The 15,517-nt window shown below is 43.3% G+C and overlaps 1 protein-coding gene across 2 annotated transcripts in view; it reads left to right on the plus strand.

Annotated features, from left to right (window-relative positions):
- CNTNAP2 (contactin associated protein 2) overlaps positions 1-15,517 on the plus strand; it is a 950,652-nt gene that overhangs the window by 883,129 nt on the left and 52,006 nt on the right. For both annotated transcript variants that reach the window (XM_028751461.2, XM_077916554.1), the window contains 4 exons: positions 1,281-1,499; positions 3,284-3,520; positions 13,009-13,254; positions 14,171-14,304. In XM_028751461.2, coding sequence (XP_028607294.2) covers positions 1,281-1,499; positions 3,284-3,520; positions 13,009-13,254; positions 14,171-14,304 — 836 coding nt within the window. The remainder of the gene's footprint in view (positions 1-1,280; positions 1,500-3,283; positions 3,521-13,008; positions 13,255-14,170; positions 14,305-15,517) is intronic.

A 15,517-nucleotide genomic window follows, 5' to 3' on the forward strand; every position in this document is an offset into this window, starting at 1 on the left:
TCTGGTTTCCCTGCTTAAGTGCAGAACCTGACATTTTTCCCTGCTGAAATTCATTTTGTTGGTTTGGGCCCAGTTCTCCAATCCGTTAAGGTCATCTTCAATCCTGAATCCATATTCTGTGGCATTAGCTACCCCTCTCAGTATGGTGTCATCTGCAAATTGGATGAGCATCCCCTCAATTCCTTCATGCAAGTCATTTATAAGGATGTTGAACAGCAACAGGCCCAGGACAGAACTCTGTGGCAACTCACTTATCACGTTTTCCATGAGGAACCATTAACAAGTACTCTTTGGGTTCGGTCAGTCAAGCAGCTCCAAATCCACCTAACAGTTACCTCATTCAACCCACATTTTACCAGCTTCTTCACAAGAATATCACGGGGGACTTTGTCAAAAGCCTTACTGAAATCAAGATACACTATGTCCAAAGCATCCCCCTGATCCACCAAACTTGGAAGTCCATCAAAAAAAGAAATGAGGTTAAATCTTTTATATTTATATATAATTTTATATCTATAAATGTTTAATTGGTTTTAATGATTCCACCTCTGTGTTCTTAGCTGTTCCAATTTTATCTGTAAACGGAAAGCCAGGGTAAAAAATAAATATGCAATGATAACAATACCTAGCTGGATGCTAATTTATGCAAACACCTAGGACTCTGCTACATTAGTCAAGAAATAGTGTTTTGTATGCGTTATAAACACGTAACACCAGATGGCACCAGAGAGCAAATAAATACTAAGTGATTTTCCATAGCTTTCCCCTCCCTTTTGTTTAATCTCTGATTTGTTTATAGGGTTTTTTAAATCTCTGACTTATTTATAGCATTTTTTCCACCCCTATCTTGACCTTTAAACCTATTTTGGTTTTACAGATCTTCATTGCACATAGCTTTCTCGCACAAGGTTACATCTTCCTCCTTCATTACTTTGTTGTCTCTGTCTTTGAATGTAGCTTGCATCTAGGAGACCCTTTGGCTCTCCCATCATCTCTAGCCATTGGCCATGCTTGCTAGGGCATATTCTTGAGGCAGTTCAGCCCCCTCTGAAGGGCCCAAAGGCCCCCCTTCTGATTTATAAGACCACTCCATGGTCTTTAAAAGATGTTTTCTTTATTCTAATTGAGAATTAAATCTCTATTGCAACTTAAATATAACAGTTAATTGTAAAGTATAGTTTCCATGTTGGTTTCAATAGCATTCATGTAAAGCAGAATTTCTTCCCCCCCTGCCCCCCCAAAAAACCCAAAACCAAACACCATTATCGTTTTCTCTTCAGCTGCAACAGATGTCTCCTTTTCGTTTGATGTTGGAAATGGCCCTGTGGAGATCCATGTCAGGTCGCCTAGTCCACTCAATGATGACCAGTGGCACTGGGTCACTGCGGAGCGGAATGTCAAGGAGGCCAGCCTGCAGGTGGACCAGCTCCCCAAAGAGACCCGGAAGGCCCCCACGGAAGGACACACCCGCCTGGAGCTCTACAGCCAGCTCTATGTTGGTAAGTGGGTGCTCTGGGCACTGAGCTACCAAAGGACTGTCTAGAATAATTTGCTTTTTTGGGTAATCTACTATGAAAAGTCTTAATAACATCTTACATTTTTTTTAAAAAAAGCCAAAGACCAGTGTTTTCCACCACATGCATTGGGGCCTTGATGTTGTGAGACAGCCCAATGGTTGCCACAGAGGTCAGACGCCTTGGCCTGAATGCTGGGAAGGGGCTCTCCAGCATCATCTCCAAGACCACCTCCATCAGCTCACTGAGTGGTGGGATGGGCTGAACATCAGCAGCATTTAGTTCTGTCTCTCAGCTTCAACTCTGGAAATAAACCTTCAAATCCAGTCCCAGATTGGACTGTAGTCCTGATGAGAGAGATTGCATTTTTATGGGCAATGGCAACACACACACACACACACACACACACACACACACACCCTCCGGTCTGCGCTGGTGCTGCATCCAGAACTCTGGGGTGCCGAGAATGAAGGAGGTCGCCTGGTAAATGGGTGCACTGAATGGACGAAGAGGCTGGGGGGGGGCAGTGGCAGTTGCTTATAGGAAGCAGGAAAATAAGGAAGGGCTGGTTAAGGTATTAGACTGGAATTTGTGGAATTAGTTGGTAATGTTGGTAAATGAGTGTTTTAAATTTATCTTTAATTGATTTACTTGGCCTAATTTCCAGGTGTTCAAAGATGGTGCCTGCTTTGTTCCCACTTAACAAAAGAAAGGCTCTGAGGGCCTCTAGGTCTATCTTGGCCTACAAAACTGTGAAGCTGGAGCATTTTGAAAGTCAGTGGGGAAACCGAACTCCCTGTTTCCTCATATTAGAGCTGTAACTTGTATTTGCATCTTCTTTTATTGTCTGAAAATTGTTTCTTTTTTACATTTTATCCATTTTGTTCAATAAAGGTTTGAAGGTTTAATATTACCAAAACACTTTAATAACCGTTGACAGTAGCAGCCTGAGCTCAGGACTACAGTGGTACTTCAGGTTACATACGCTTCAGGTTACAGACTCCGCTAACCCAGAAATAGTGCTTCAGGTTAAGAACTTTGCTTCAGGATGAGAACAGAAATCGTGCTCCAGCGGCGTGGCAGCAGCAGGAGGCCCCATTAGCTAAAGTGGTGCTTCAGGTTAAGAACAGTTTCAGGTTAAGTACGGACCTCTGGAACGAATTAAGTACTTAACCTGAGGTACCACTGTATTTGCATTACTAGTAGCCATATAACTTGGGGTAAAAAAACAGTGCCACTCCAATCACAGGAAGCTTGAAATTGGTTTGGCTAAGTCTCTGTTAGGGCTGGACTCTAAATTCAATTGCACAAGAATGGCGCTTGCCTTAATTGCATGCCTCCTACCTTCAGAATGATTAGCAGTAAAGAGCAATTGATCGTAATGTTGACTGGTTCAGGAGATAGTTGTAACTCATACTGGGCATCCACTTGCTTAGGAAGCTGTCAGTGCTGGGAGTCAGTGTGCCTTCCCATGCTTACAACCAGTTTCACAGAAGGGCTCCTTGTGAATGAATGTAAGGGGGCCAGACTAGTTTCCCTTACCCCCAACCCCACTCCCCCAACCCAGTTTCCAGGCAAGGCCTTCTGGTAGAGTCGCCAGTCCCTCCACACACCTCTCTCCTCAGAGGTCTGCCCATGGAGGGGGGGGGGAACCTGTGGGAACAATCCCCGGATCTTCTCTTTTTGACCCTCCTGTGCAATATGTGAAAGCGGTTATTCGCCATCTAGAAGGAGCATCTTTCGACTGAGCATTTTCCATTCTTGCCCAGGTGCTGCAGGAGGACAGAAGGGGTTTCTGGGCTGCATTCGCTCTTTAAGAATGAACGGTTTGACTCTGGATTTAGAAGAGAGAGCCAAAGTCACCCCTGGTGTGAAACCTGGGTGCTCAGGCCATTGCACCAGCTTTGGGATGTACTGCAAGAATGGTGGCAAATGTGTTGAAAAATACCATGGCTACTCCTGCGATTGCTCTGGGACAGCATACGACGGTCCATACTGCAAAAAAGGTAACATTTTACATAGGATCATGGCACCATTTCCGAGTGTAGCACATAGACATTGTGGATCATAGTTTGTTAGACAAAAAATACCTCCCCAACACAGACTGGAGCCAGCTGAATGTGTACAAGCCGGAAGGGGCGTAGAGCAGGTTTCTCCAGATGTCTGGATTCATACATATGCGCCAACTTACACGGCAGATGGGGGGGGGTGTCCCGCGCGTGTGTGATGTCACACGCACATGCTGAGCATCCTGAGAGCTGGCTTCTCCTCCCTCCTGCAGCTCCTGTCGATCTTGCGCCCAGCAGCCGGCCATGAAAGCCGTGACTCTGCGCTTGGCCCCCTGAATATTGAGCCAATTAATGATGCAGGGCCCCCAGAGAGCTCAGCCCCCCTCCAGTGGTGCCCCTGGATTCATCTATACCTTCCAGCAGTGCTAGGGGAGAATCAAGAACTTGCGGAGAGATGTGGGGGGATCAAGTGAGCAGCAGGGGAGGCGGGAGAGAGGGCGGAGGAGGTGGGAGTGGGAGGCAGAGGAGGGCAGGATGCTGCTCTCGGGGCGCTGTGAGAATGCACCTTCAGTTGTTGGACTATTGATGTGTCTTCGACAGTAGGCAATATTCGACTCTAAGGGGTGGTAAATAATTGCAGTAACAACCAAGTTGTTAAGACATTTTCTTTTTTCTCAGTAAAATAATGCAGGGAAGCTCCCCTCCATTGGTAACCTTGGTCATTGGTAACCTTGACTAGACGCAAAATAGTACAGAGCAATTCCCGCCCTCTCTCTTCCTCTCCCAGCCATTCGGGGGATAGAATAGCAACTGCTACACTCCCTTATAGTGTAGTTTTTCTACTCTGTGTAAAAGTGAGAAATATGCTGATATTGTGTTTCCAAAGATCTGAATTTATTGCATGGTTTGATGCCCAAAATAAGTACAGCAGGCTGGACAAAAATGACTTTGTCAGATTCAATTTGTCAAAACTGATTGCTCCAATCTAAAAATTAGTTTTAGAAGTGGGGCCTTTTAGCGAGGTCAAACTGTAGAGAGGCACTTTCAGAGAACCCTAAAGAAGGGAGAGCAATAATTTGTGAATAATTTAAGAAAATGGAGAGGAGCAGACTCCCAAAAGTTCTTCTCACTCACAGGGAAATGTTGGAGCACCTGCTTCCTAAGGGACCCTGTGGCACATCTTAGAGATGACTCTGAGTGGACTAGAACATATAAAGCAAAAGTGCTGAGATCTGATTTGCAAAGCAGACTAGGCGCCCGTTCAGACCAGACTTGAGACAGGGCAGTCATGTGTCCTAAATTTAGAGAGGACCATCCTCTGTTTTAAGCACTGTCCAGTCCAGTCCAGTCCAGTTTAAAAATAAGGAAGTCCAAGAAGGGGGAGCAGGGCTCTTGAAATTGTCCAGCAATAGTCCCCACCTGGGCAGCAGACACAGGTCACCTGGTCAGAGTCTTCCCCACTATGGCGAGCTACATGAGATTTCTTTAAACTATAGCAATTGTTTCTAAATTTGAATCTATACATATTAATTAGGGTGTGCAAATGTTGTGCATGTCGTTGTCCTCTCTTTTGGCAAAGCATTCCTATTTTTGAGGGGTGCATAAGTGGTCACCCTCGGGGGAGGAGCAGGAACATGCCTGCCCAGCCAGTCTTTCCCACCTCCAGACCATCCAGACACCAGCACATTGTGTGTCATATTTGCATAGGGGTCAATACCTGAAGTCCAGCATGTATTGGCCCAATGGCACATTCATTAACTCACTGAAAACCCAGGAGGTTACTCCATGGTTTGGGCCTATGGGCGTCACAGGCATTCGCTAACTCTGATGTCTGAAATGCCTCTTTCAGGCTCCAAGGAGGAAGACGTGTGCCATGTGGGTGCCATAGGCAAGAACATTGCTTTACATGCACAGAGCCTCGTTCAGACTGGCTGGGAGACAAGAAACTGCACATATTCCAGTAGTGAAAATAGATCCTTCTTTATCTTACACAACAGTGACTTTCGATTTCAATGCATTTACAGGACCGGTAAATAGGAATGATACAAAAGAATCTAAGCAAATAAATGCTGCTGGCACTGAGGACCAGCCTAGATTGGTTTATAACTAGCAAGCACTTCTCAGGGTGAGCGTGGGCCACACACTATGGGAATATTTTTATTGATGAAATTCATGCTTGGAATTCCTGATTGATGGCTGCTGTGAAATTGCACCGCTTCCCGTCTTTGGAGGGCCCGATCTCGCATATGAGTGACACTTCAGGTGCCGGAGATTTGCAGCAGCTGGCCAAGGACATAGCTGTCAAAATGGAGTTTGACATTTCTTTCTCTTAGGAGCTTTTTCGGGTGGGGAGGGGGTGTAATCAGCTGCAATTGTTCTTTCACTGATCTGAGAAATTGTTATGAGGAGCGGCTGAAATGAGTCTGCAGTCCCAGAGATTGCTTTGCTGACCTCATTTTGCCCTTAGTTTACGTATGTTTACCCTTCTTTGTGGAAGCCGCCCAGCAGCACTTAATGGCATTTCTGAGGGCTGAACCAGTTTGTATTCATTTTGGCATTCTTATTAGCTTGCTGCCTAAGCAGAGGGGCTGGGGGACATATCCTGAAATTAATGGGCTTGTTTTTATATAGGAACGGACTCTCTGAGGTGAGGAAGATATCCCCCTCCATCTTCACATAAGAGACGAGAGAGGATTCGGCCACTGGGCAAAAGAGCAGGGGAAAGCGTTTGACTGCAGCAGCTTTTGCAGAGCTCCCCTCCTCACAGCTTTCATGCTCTCGCTGACTCTTTGGGCTCCACTGTGCTCTGGGCATCTCAGTTATGATGGCCTTGGCAGTGTAAACTGCCTTGAAGAATTGATAGAAAGGGGAGCTATAAATTGTGTTTCAGCACAATCCTAGCTGTGTCTTACTCAGAAGTAAGTCTTGTGGGGTTAGGATTGCAGCCATCCTTAGCAACTCCTGAGCAGAAAAGTGTCGCTGCTGCTGCTGCTGCTCCTGGTCCAGCTTGCAGGTTTCCCACGGGAACCTGCTTGGCCACTGTGACTAGATAGGCCTTTGGTCGCATCCAGCGGGGCTCTTAGGAGCAGATAAAGAAAAGACCAGGTGTCTATCATCAAAATTCATCCTAATCCAAATAGGACCCTGTTGCAAGACTCCTTTGCCTCGCTTCTAGATGGATAGGAGTATAATTTTGCCATTTTTGTATGTCCCAAAATTGCAATGAAAATATATGGAAACGTAAGAGTTGCTTACAAATGCTGGAAAAGTCTACATTTTGTAATAAATTTGCACCTTGTGCTAAAATATAGGCTGCTTAATTAATGTCCAGCATCGCTATCCAAAACCATCATCACTATTTATAAAACTCCCAAAACCATTGAAAAAAGTGTCTTAATTCACACGGATATAACAAGAAGATCATGGCCACTGGTCCCATCACCTCCTGGCAAATAGAAGGGGAAGAAATGGAGGCAGTGAGAGATTTTACTTTCTTGGGCTCCATGATCACTGCAGATGGTGACAGCAGCCACGAAATTAAAAGACGCCTGCTTCTTGGGAGAAGGGCAATGACAGGCCTAGACAGCATCTTGAGAAGTAGAGATGTCACCTTGCCAACAAAGGTCCGTATAGTTAAAGCCATGGTCTTCCCAGTAGTGATGTATGGAAGTGAGAGCTGGACCATAAAGAAGGCTGATCGCCGAAGAATTGATGCTTTTGAATTATGGTGCTGGAGAAGACTCTTGAGAGTCCCATGGACGGCAAGAAGATCAAATGCATCCATTCTTAAGGAAATCAGACCTGAGTGCTCACTGGAAGGACAGATCGTGAAGCTGAGGCTCCAGTACTTTGGCCACCTCATGAGAAGAGAAGACTCCCTGGAGAAGACACTGATGCTGGGAAAGATGGAGGGCACAAGGAGAAGGGGGCGACAGAGGACGAGATGGTTGGATAGTGTTTTCGAGGTTACCAGCATGAGGTTGACCAAACTGCGGGAGGTAGTGGAGGACAGAGGTGCCTGGCGTGCTCTGGTCCATGGGGTCACGAAGAGTCGGACACGACTAAACGACTAAACGACAACAACATAACAAGAAGAAGTGCAGCAGCAGCATCTCCTTTCACTGCCCAACAACAAGAACTGGAGGTTTATAATGAGATGGGATAAAGAACTAAATTGAATAGGAGAGAAAGGGAGTTATAAAATTAGCCAGGAAAAGACTTGGAAGTGCATCAAGTGATAGGAATGACTTCTCTTGAGGGCAGCCCACGTGGTCTGCCCTGGTAAAGCAGAGCCCGCAGGTAAGTCGAAGTAGGGAAATTTACAAGGAGATACAAAGAACTTCAACAAGGAGAGGAGGAGTTGAAAGGAGCTGAAGGAGGAGGAAGCTTGAAGGTGGATACAGAGTTGGGAGAGGAAGAAGAACGAAGGAAAGGAAAACTACAGGAAGAGGAAGAAGACGAAGAAGAAGAAGAACCAGAAAGTCCTTAGATTAAAACTTAAACTAAATAAAAATGTCATTGAAAATATGCAGTTGGAATGTCAATGGGATGAATGACAAGAAAAAACGGAATGGAATTGAACGTATCTTAAAGAAAAAAAACTTAGATGTTATATGTTTGCAGGAGACACATATTGCGAAGAAACATAGGAAAATTTTGACAAATAAAAGACTGGGGAACGAATTCATTTCCTCGGATAAAGAGAAAAAAAGGGGAGTAGTATTATATATTAAAAACAGAATTGAGGCACACCAACTATTTAAAGATGAGGAAGGGAGAATAATTGCCGTGCAAATAAACTGGCAAGGTGAAACACTGATTTTAGTAGGGATATACGCCCCTAATGGTAATAAAACAGAATTTTTTAGCTTCCTGGAAGGGAGGTTATTTGAATACATGGACCAAAAAATTATCTTGATGGGAGACTTAAATGACGTGGTCTCAATCGAAATGGACAGACTAAGAAAATCAAAGAATAGAGAAGGTAAACTACCTAAGATTTTTTTCACAATGACCAAAAACTGTAATCTTATCGATATATGGAGATTGAAACATCCTCTAGAGAAACAATTTACATACCACTCAGAACCGAACCAATCATTCTCAAGAATTGATCAAATCTGGGTATCGAATGAACTGTCACCAAGAATTAAAATGATTGAAATCCAGGCTAAAGTCATCTCAGATCATAACAGAATTGAAATGGAGATGAAAGGACTAGAGGAACGAACTTTCAGGTGGAGACTAAATGATAGTTTATGGGATGACCAAAACTTTGTGGTAAGAATCCGGAAAAAACTGGGGGAGTACTTTTCAGACAACATGGACAAAGGGGTAAAAACAAGTATGGTTTGGGACGCAAGTAAAGCGGTCATGAGGGGCTTATTTATCCAACAAAACGCCAGGAAAAAAAAGAATAAGGAAAAGATATTAAATGAGATTATGAAACAGATTACAGAGAACGAGCAGAAACTAATTCAAAAGCCGAACAATGAAAAAGCAAAACAGGAGATAAAATCCCTCCAAACACAAGTAGCGATTATAATAAATAAGGAGATTGAATGGAATGTCAAAAGGTTAAGACAAAAGAGTTTTGAATTCGCTAATAAATCAGGTAAATGGCTAGCGTGGCAAGTTAAAAAAAGAAAAGAGCAAAGCACAATTAATAAAATAGCAATAAATGGAGAAGAAACAACCAACCCGAAAGAAATTAGGAAAGGTTTCTTGGATTTTTATAAACATCTTTACAACCACAAAGAAAGAAATAATAAGAAAAAGATAGAAAGATATTTAAAAGAAAAGACGGTGAAAAAAATTACGACAGAGGAAAAAGAACAGCTAAATACACCAATATCCAGAATAGAAATAGAGGAAGTAATTAAAGACCTGAAAAGAGGGAAAGCCCCAGGCCCTGACGGGTTCTCATCGAGTTATTATAAAGAAATGAAAGACATATTGATCGCACCACTGATGGATGTAATGAACAACATTTTAAAAGAGAGAGACATGCCTGGGTCGTGGAAAGAGGCTTTTATTACAATCATCCCGAAACAAGACACGGACACAACCCAAGTCAAGAATTACAGACCCATTTCCTTGCTGAATACTGATTATAAGATTTTTGCTGGTATCTTGGCTAAAAGACTCAAAAAGATTTTAATAAGGACGATACATGAAGATCAGACGGGCTTTCTCCCTGGCAGGTTAATAACGAATAACACCAGAAACATAATTAACCTCATTGAATTCCTATCAGATAGGTATGACAAACCGGCAAGTTTAATATTCATAGATGCGGAGAAAGCCTTCGATAACGTTAATTGGGACTTTATGTTTAAAAATCTGGAAGGCATGGACATGGGCCAAGAGTTCTTAAACGGCATAGGGGCAATCTATACAGAGCAGACGGCGAAATTAATAGTAAATGGGGTTATTACCGAAGATATTAAAATTTGCAAAGGAACTCGACAGGGCTGCCCACTCTCACCGTTACTTTTTATAATGGTCTTGGAAGTGTTACTAAATGCAATCAGGGAAAATAAACAAGTTAAAGGGGTAACACTAGGGGTAAACGAATATAAAATTAAAGCGTATGCTGACGACGTGGTTATAACGGTGGAGGAACCTGTAGAGAGTATAAAAGAACTACTGGCCGAGATAGAGAAATTCGGCAAATTCGCAGGATTTAAATTGAACAAGAATAAGACAAAAATGATTGTTAAAAATATGGATCAGGATAAGGTCGCAACGATACAACAACAAACCGGAATTGAAGCTGTTAGGAAGATAAAATACTTAGGAATTTGGATTACCAACAAAAACATTGACCTATATCAAAACAACTACGTTCCGGTTTGGAATAAAATTAAAAAAGATTTAGAGGTCTGGGCCAGATTGAAATTATCATTTTGGGGTAGAATGTCTATGGTGAAAATGATGTTGCTACCTAAATTGCTGTTCCTGTTTCAAACATTACCTATATTAAAGGGAACAAAAAACTTCAAAGAATGGCAGAGAACCATCTCAAGATATGTCTGGGAGGGGAAGAAGCCCAGGATTAAATTTAAGTTATTAACGGACGCCAAAGAAAGAGGGGGCTTCGCCCTCCCAGACATGAGACTTTATTATGAAGCGACGTGCCTCTGCTGGATAAAAGACTGGGTTAAATTGGAAAAGGGAAGATTGTTAGATTTGGAAGGGTATAATAATAAATTCGGGTGGCACGCGTACTTATGGAAGGATAAAAGGAGGGTGCATAAAGGTTTCACCAGCCATATCTTTAAGGGCCCATTAATAGAGGTCTGGGATAGATACAAGAACATGTTAGAGCCGAGAACACCACACTGGCTATCTCCACAAGAGTTAATGAGTGCTAAGAAAGTTAATATGGAAGAAAAGTGGGGAAAGTTTGAAGAAATGGTTATAAAAGAAGGAGGAAAGTGGAAAGTAAAACCATACGACCAGATCAAATCGCTTACCCAAGGCTGGCTCCACTACTTCCAAATAAATGAAATATTCAAATCGGAGGTGAAAGATAGGGGTTATGTGGAAAAAGAATCAATATTCCAAAAGGAGATAATAAATAGTGAATTTAAAAACCTTTCTAAAATGTACAAAATACTACTTGAGTGGCAAACAAAGGATGAGGAGGTGAAGTCAGTGATGGTGGAATGGGCAAGAGACCTCGGGTATAACATCCTAATGCAAGACTGGGAAAGACTCTGGAAAGTAAACATGAAATTTACGGCAAGTATGCTACTTAAGGAAAATGTGATGAAGATGCAATATAGGTGGTACATGACACCGGCGAAACTGGCTAAGATGTATAAAGTAGACAATAAATGCTGGAAATGTAAACAAAAGGTGGGGACCTTTTACCATCAGTGGTGGGAGTGTAATAAGGTTAAAAACTTTTGGGAGGATATCTATAATGAGTTAAAAAAGTTATTAGGTTACACCTTTGTCAAAAAACCAGAAGCCTTCCTACTTAACATCATGGGAAAGGACATTAGGAAAAGAGATCACAAAATCTTCCAGTACGCGGTTACCGCAGCCAGAATTGTGTTAGCGCAGAGATGGAAACAGGATGTAATCCCAACGATGGCAGAATGGAGGGCAAAACTAACAGAATATGCCGAGTTAGACAAATTAACAGGGAAAATAAGATACTCGAAAGATCAATTGTTCATTGAAGACTGGGGAAAGTTTGTGGGTTATCTGGAAAATAAATGTTCTGTAAGTACAACGTTAGTAGGGTTTAAAGAGGCTTTGTGAAGGGTTAATAAATATTGTTAAGTTGAAATAATGTATAAAGGAGGTACGAATGGCAATATAAAAATGGAATGTGATACGAAGATCCAAACATGAATGAATGTCAACATTGCTGAAGGAAGTCCAAAATGTATAAGAAATGACAAACTTCGAATATATTGTATAGAAAACTAAATTTAATAAAGCTTTTCTAAAACGCAAAAAAAAAAAAAAAGGAGGCTGCGCTGCGTGTGTGTCTGGATCGCGGCTGGACTTCGGGGTCATCATGACACTCAGAGCCAATCTACACATTCGGAAAGACCCTGGGGGGCTGTGCAGCTTTAGGGGCGACAGCTGCAGGCCGAGATTTTTGAAACCTACAAGTCCCCCACACTTTTAAAGGTTTTGATGATTAATTGATTAACTGGTTAAAAGGTAGACATTTGATTACAGAAATACCCACCACAGATTGATAGCCCCAGGGAATACCTCACTCCAACACATGAACCCAAACTTTTTTATTGATGCCCTTACTCATTTCAAGCAGTGGCCTAAGACCTCTTCACACAACCCTGGAGTCTTCTATCGTGGCCTCTGAAAAAGCACTGGAAACGTCCGTGGATGGAAGCAGTCATCTGCATGCCAGTCATGCCCTTAGAAGCGCCATTTTGTGGGCAAAATGCTGTTGAACCATAAAGTGGGTCAAACCCAAAGTAGTGTGGCTCACGGTTGGTAGTGTCCGCATGTAAGTTTGAGATTTTCATTATCAAGCAAAAGGGATGAAATTGGATCTAACAAAAAAGGAAGGTGTAAAATGGAATTGCTTTTCATGTTAGTATTTTGGAGGAGATTTATGGCGGAATGACAGCTATAAATCTATCACAGAGAGCTCTGAAAAGAAAGGATGGACTGTTGTTTTATGTGATTGCACCAGGGCCACTTCTAAACACATTAATTCATTTTTTGGGAAAGCAACAAAGTGCAGTACTTGCTAGTGTTAGATTTAACAAAGTCTTGTGAAATTGCTTCATTAAAATCGTTTCCAGGTGTTGCCCCATTCCCAGCAGTTTCTTTACTGGGCATTTGCCTGCCCATCCACCACATCTGTCCAGGCTGGCCCATTGTTCTAGTGAATTGAGAGATGAGCTGATGATAAGATTACGATAATTATAGTGTGTGTCCATCCAAATATGTCATAGTACTGTAACTTCCTTTTTCTCTTTCCCCTTCTCCAGACGTGGGCGCTTTTTTCGAAGAGGGAATGTGGCTCCGGTATAATTTTTCATCTGTGGGGAATAATGTGAAGGACTTAGGTAGCAGAACTCTCTTGAGCTCAAAGGAAACAGAGAACGTTGTGTCAGACCAGAGCCTGAAGAAAGAAGAGCTGAGCTTTAGCTTCAGCACTAACAAAGCCCCCTGTATCCTCCTGTATGTCAGTTCTTACTCCCAGGACTACATGGCTGTGCTGGTGAATCCCTCCGGTAAGTGCTTTGTCTTTGCTCTCCTTATGTGAAAATTCCTCTCCTTGTGTGTTTATTATACTGTTACAAAAGTTGGGTGCTTGCTCCCCTCTCTGCTGAGCAGCAGCAAAAACCCATGGGGTCCCAGGCACTCACCCAGGGTGACAGTGTCCCTTGGGAGAATTGAGACAAAACGGAGACTGTCGTAGCTTTAAGAAACAGGGTGTGCCAGTCTGCATGGGGGGAGTCCAGACCTTGCAGCATGTTCATCTCAAGAGGGGCTTGACCTGCACAGCCGTGCAACCATGGAGTCCAAGGCATCTCACCCAGCCAGACTTCAGCCAGCCTGCCCAATATGGATCCCAGTCTTCTCCTCTTTCTTCTTCCTAGAACACACTTTGCTTTAAAGACTCTGTGAGTTCTGTACTATTGCAATCATAATCCTTGCCAGTTTGGGGATAGCAGAGAGTTGTAGCTGCTTTGTTGTTGAGATGTTGGCCCCATCATCTTACCTACCCCTTGTACCGTGTGCAAGTTCTGCTTTGAAGCATGTCACATGGGAACAAACCCTCGGGAAACCATGGCTGAGGACAGTGCTGTGGCAAACCTGAGCTTGCTTCTGTGGAATGTGTGAAATGGCCTTCGGACCTCAAATCATTACAATCGCACATTGCCCTGGACCCAGAAAGATCATAAAGAGGTCGCTGAAATGTCACTAAAGGGGCAGAATGGGGGTGGGGCAGGGTGGAACGGGGTATTTGCAGGGTTTTTCAGTGGGTTTCAATTATACGTGATTTCACCGACATGTGTTGTGCCTCAGAACATAACCCCCACATCACAATGACAGGATGTAAAAACTAAAAAGTTGCAATTTTTATAGAAAAAGTTATAGAAAACAGATAACAATAACTGAATAGTTGAATGTTCTTTTCTGTAGGAAACTTGCAGATTCGATACAACCTTGGAAGCACTAAAGAGCCGTATAATATTAATGTAGATCACAGGAACGTGTCAAATGGACAACCACACAGCGTTAACATAACACGGCAAGGAAGGTTTATCAGTCTCCAGGTAAATGTGCCGTTATGGGGTCATTGATAACATTAATACTAAGAATGTGGAATTTGCAAATGGAATACAGGCAGAAGGTGGAGGAATCTAAGCCAGCCAGGCAGGTTGAACAGTGTTTCCCAAAGTGGGCGATGCTGCCCCCTGGGGGCGTTGGAATGATCCTGGGGGGCAGTAGCAGTCTAGGCTAGGGTGCAATTGGGGGGGCATTGAATAAAAATAAAGGGGTGGGGGAAGCATAAAGAAAGAAGAGAAGAACATTATTGAAAACAGTACGTGTTTCATCTGTTGTGTAATGATTCTTACCATTCTGGTTGGGCGCCATTGTGGGACAGTGACAGCGCCTCCCCTGGAGGTGAGGGCTTTTCCCAGGCTTGAGGAAACCCTTTTTGCAGCTTGCCTGCCTCTTTGGCCGAGGGCAGGTGGGCTGTGGCACCGGCCCCTCCCTTGGGGCGGATCGGACTGTTTGTTTGCTTAAAGAAGGGAGATTTCCAGGGGGGCACTGAGTAGGTTTTTTTCTTGAAAAGGGGGCAGTAGGCAGTATTCGACTCCAATCAAATAGTTGGCAAAGGCTGTTGTAGGAGTTGAACTATATTTATAATTACATCATGAATGAATATTAAAGACAGAAAAGCCTTGCAAAAATCTAGGAGTGCACATGCACACACTTTGCTTAGAAACAGAACTTTTGTTTAGGACATGGGACTATAACTGTAACCTTTTTAAAAAAAGACTTTAGTTGTTGTTTTGCACTTTCTGTAGAGTGTTCTGTTTTATTTGCTTGGTTTTATTTAATTTTTAATTGTCCCTGAGCTTTTCTCTTGTCAAGCAAGGACCAGAACTGTTCAGCCTCATGAATGTTAGTCTTCAGTGTTTGGCATGGAGGGGCTGCAGAAGATCTGCGCAGGGAGAGAGACCTGGCCGCTGGTTGTGCTTGTCTGGCCTCCCTGGGCTGCTGAGGTCCCCTCTAAGTTCTGAACAACTGGGAGCCCTCCTTTTCTCTCCCCTTCCAGGGGTTTCTCCCTCCTCCCTTTTCAGCACTGAGTTCCAGGCGTGCCCCAGAGATCCCTGGTGCATCCAATTGCTCTCCTGAACCCGGTGCAAAGAAGTCTCACCCCCTTTCCTGATCAGAGGGAACCATTCTGCTTAGTACTGAGCTGGCGCCCAAACTCAGCAGGATCACTCTGCCTTCACTCTGCTGATGTGAAAAAGGAGC

This window comes from Podarcis muralis, chromosome 12, assembly GCF_964188315.1.
Source record: "Podarcis muralis chromosome 12, rPodMur119.hap1.1, whole genome shotgun sequence".
In the NCBI taxonomy this organism is placed as follows: Eukaryota; Metazoa; Chordata; class Lepidosauria; order Squamata; family Lacertidae; genus Podarcis; species Podarcis muralis.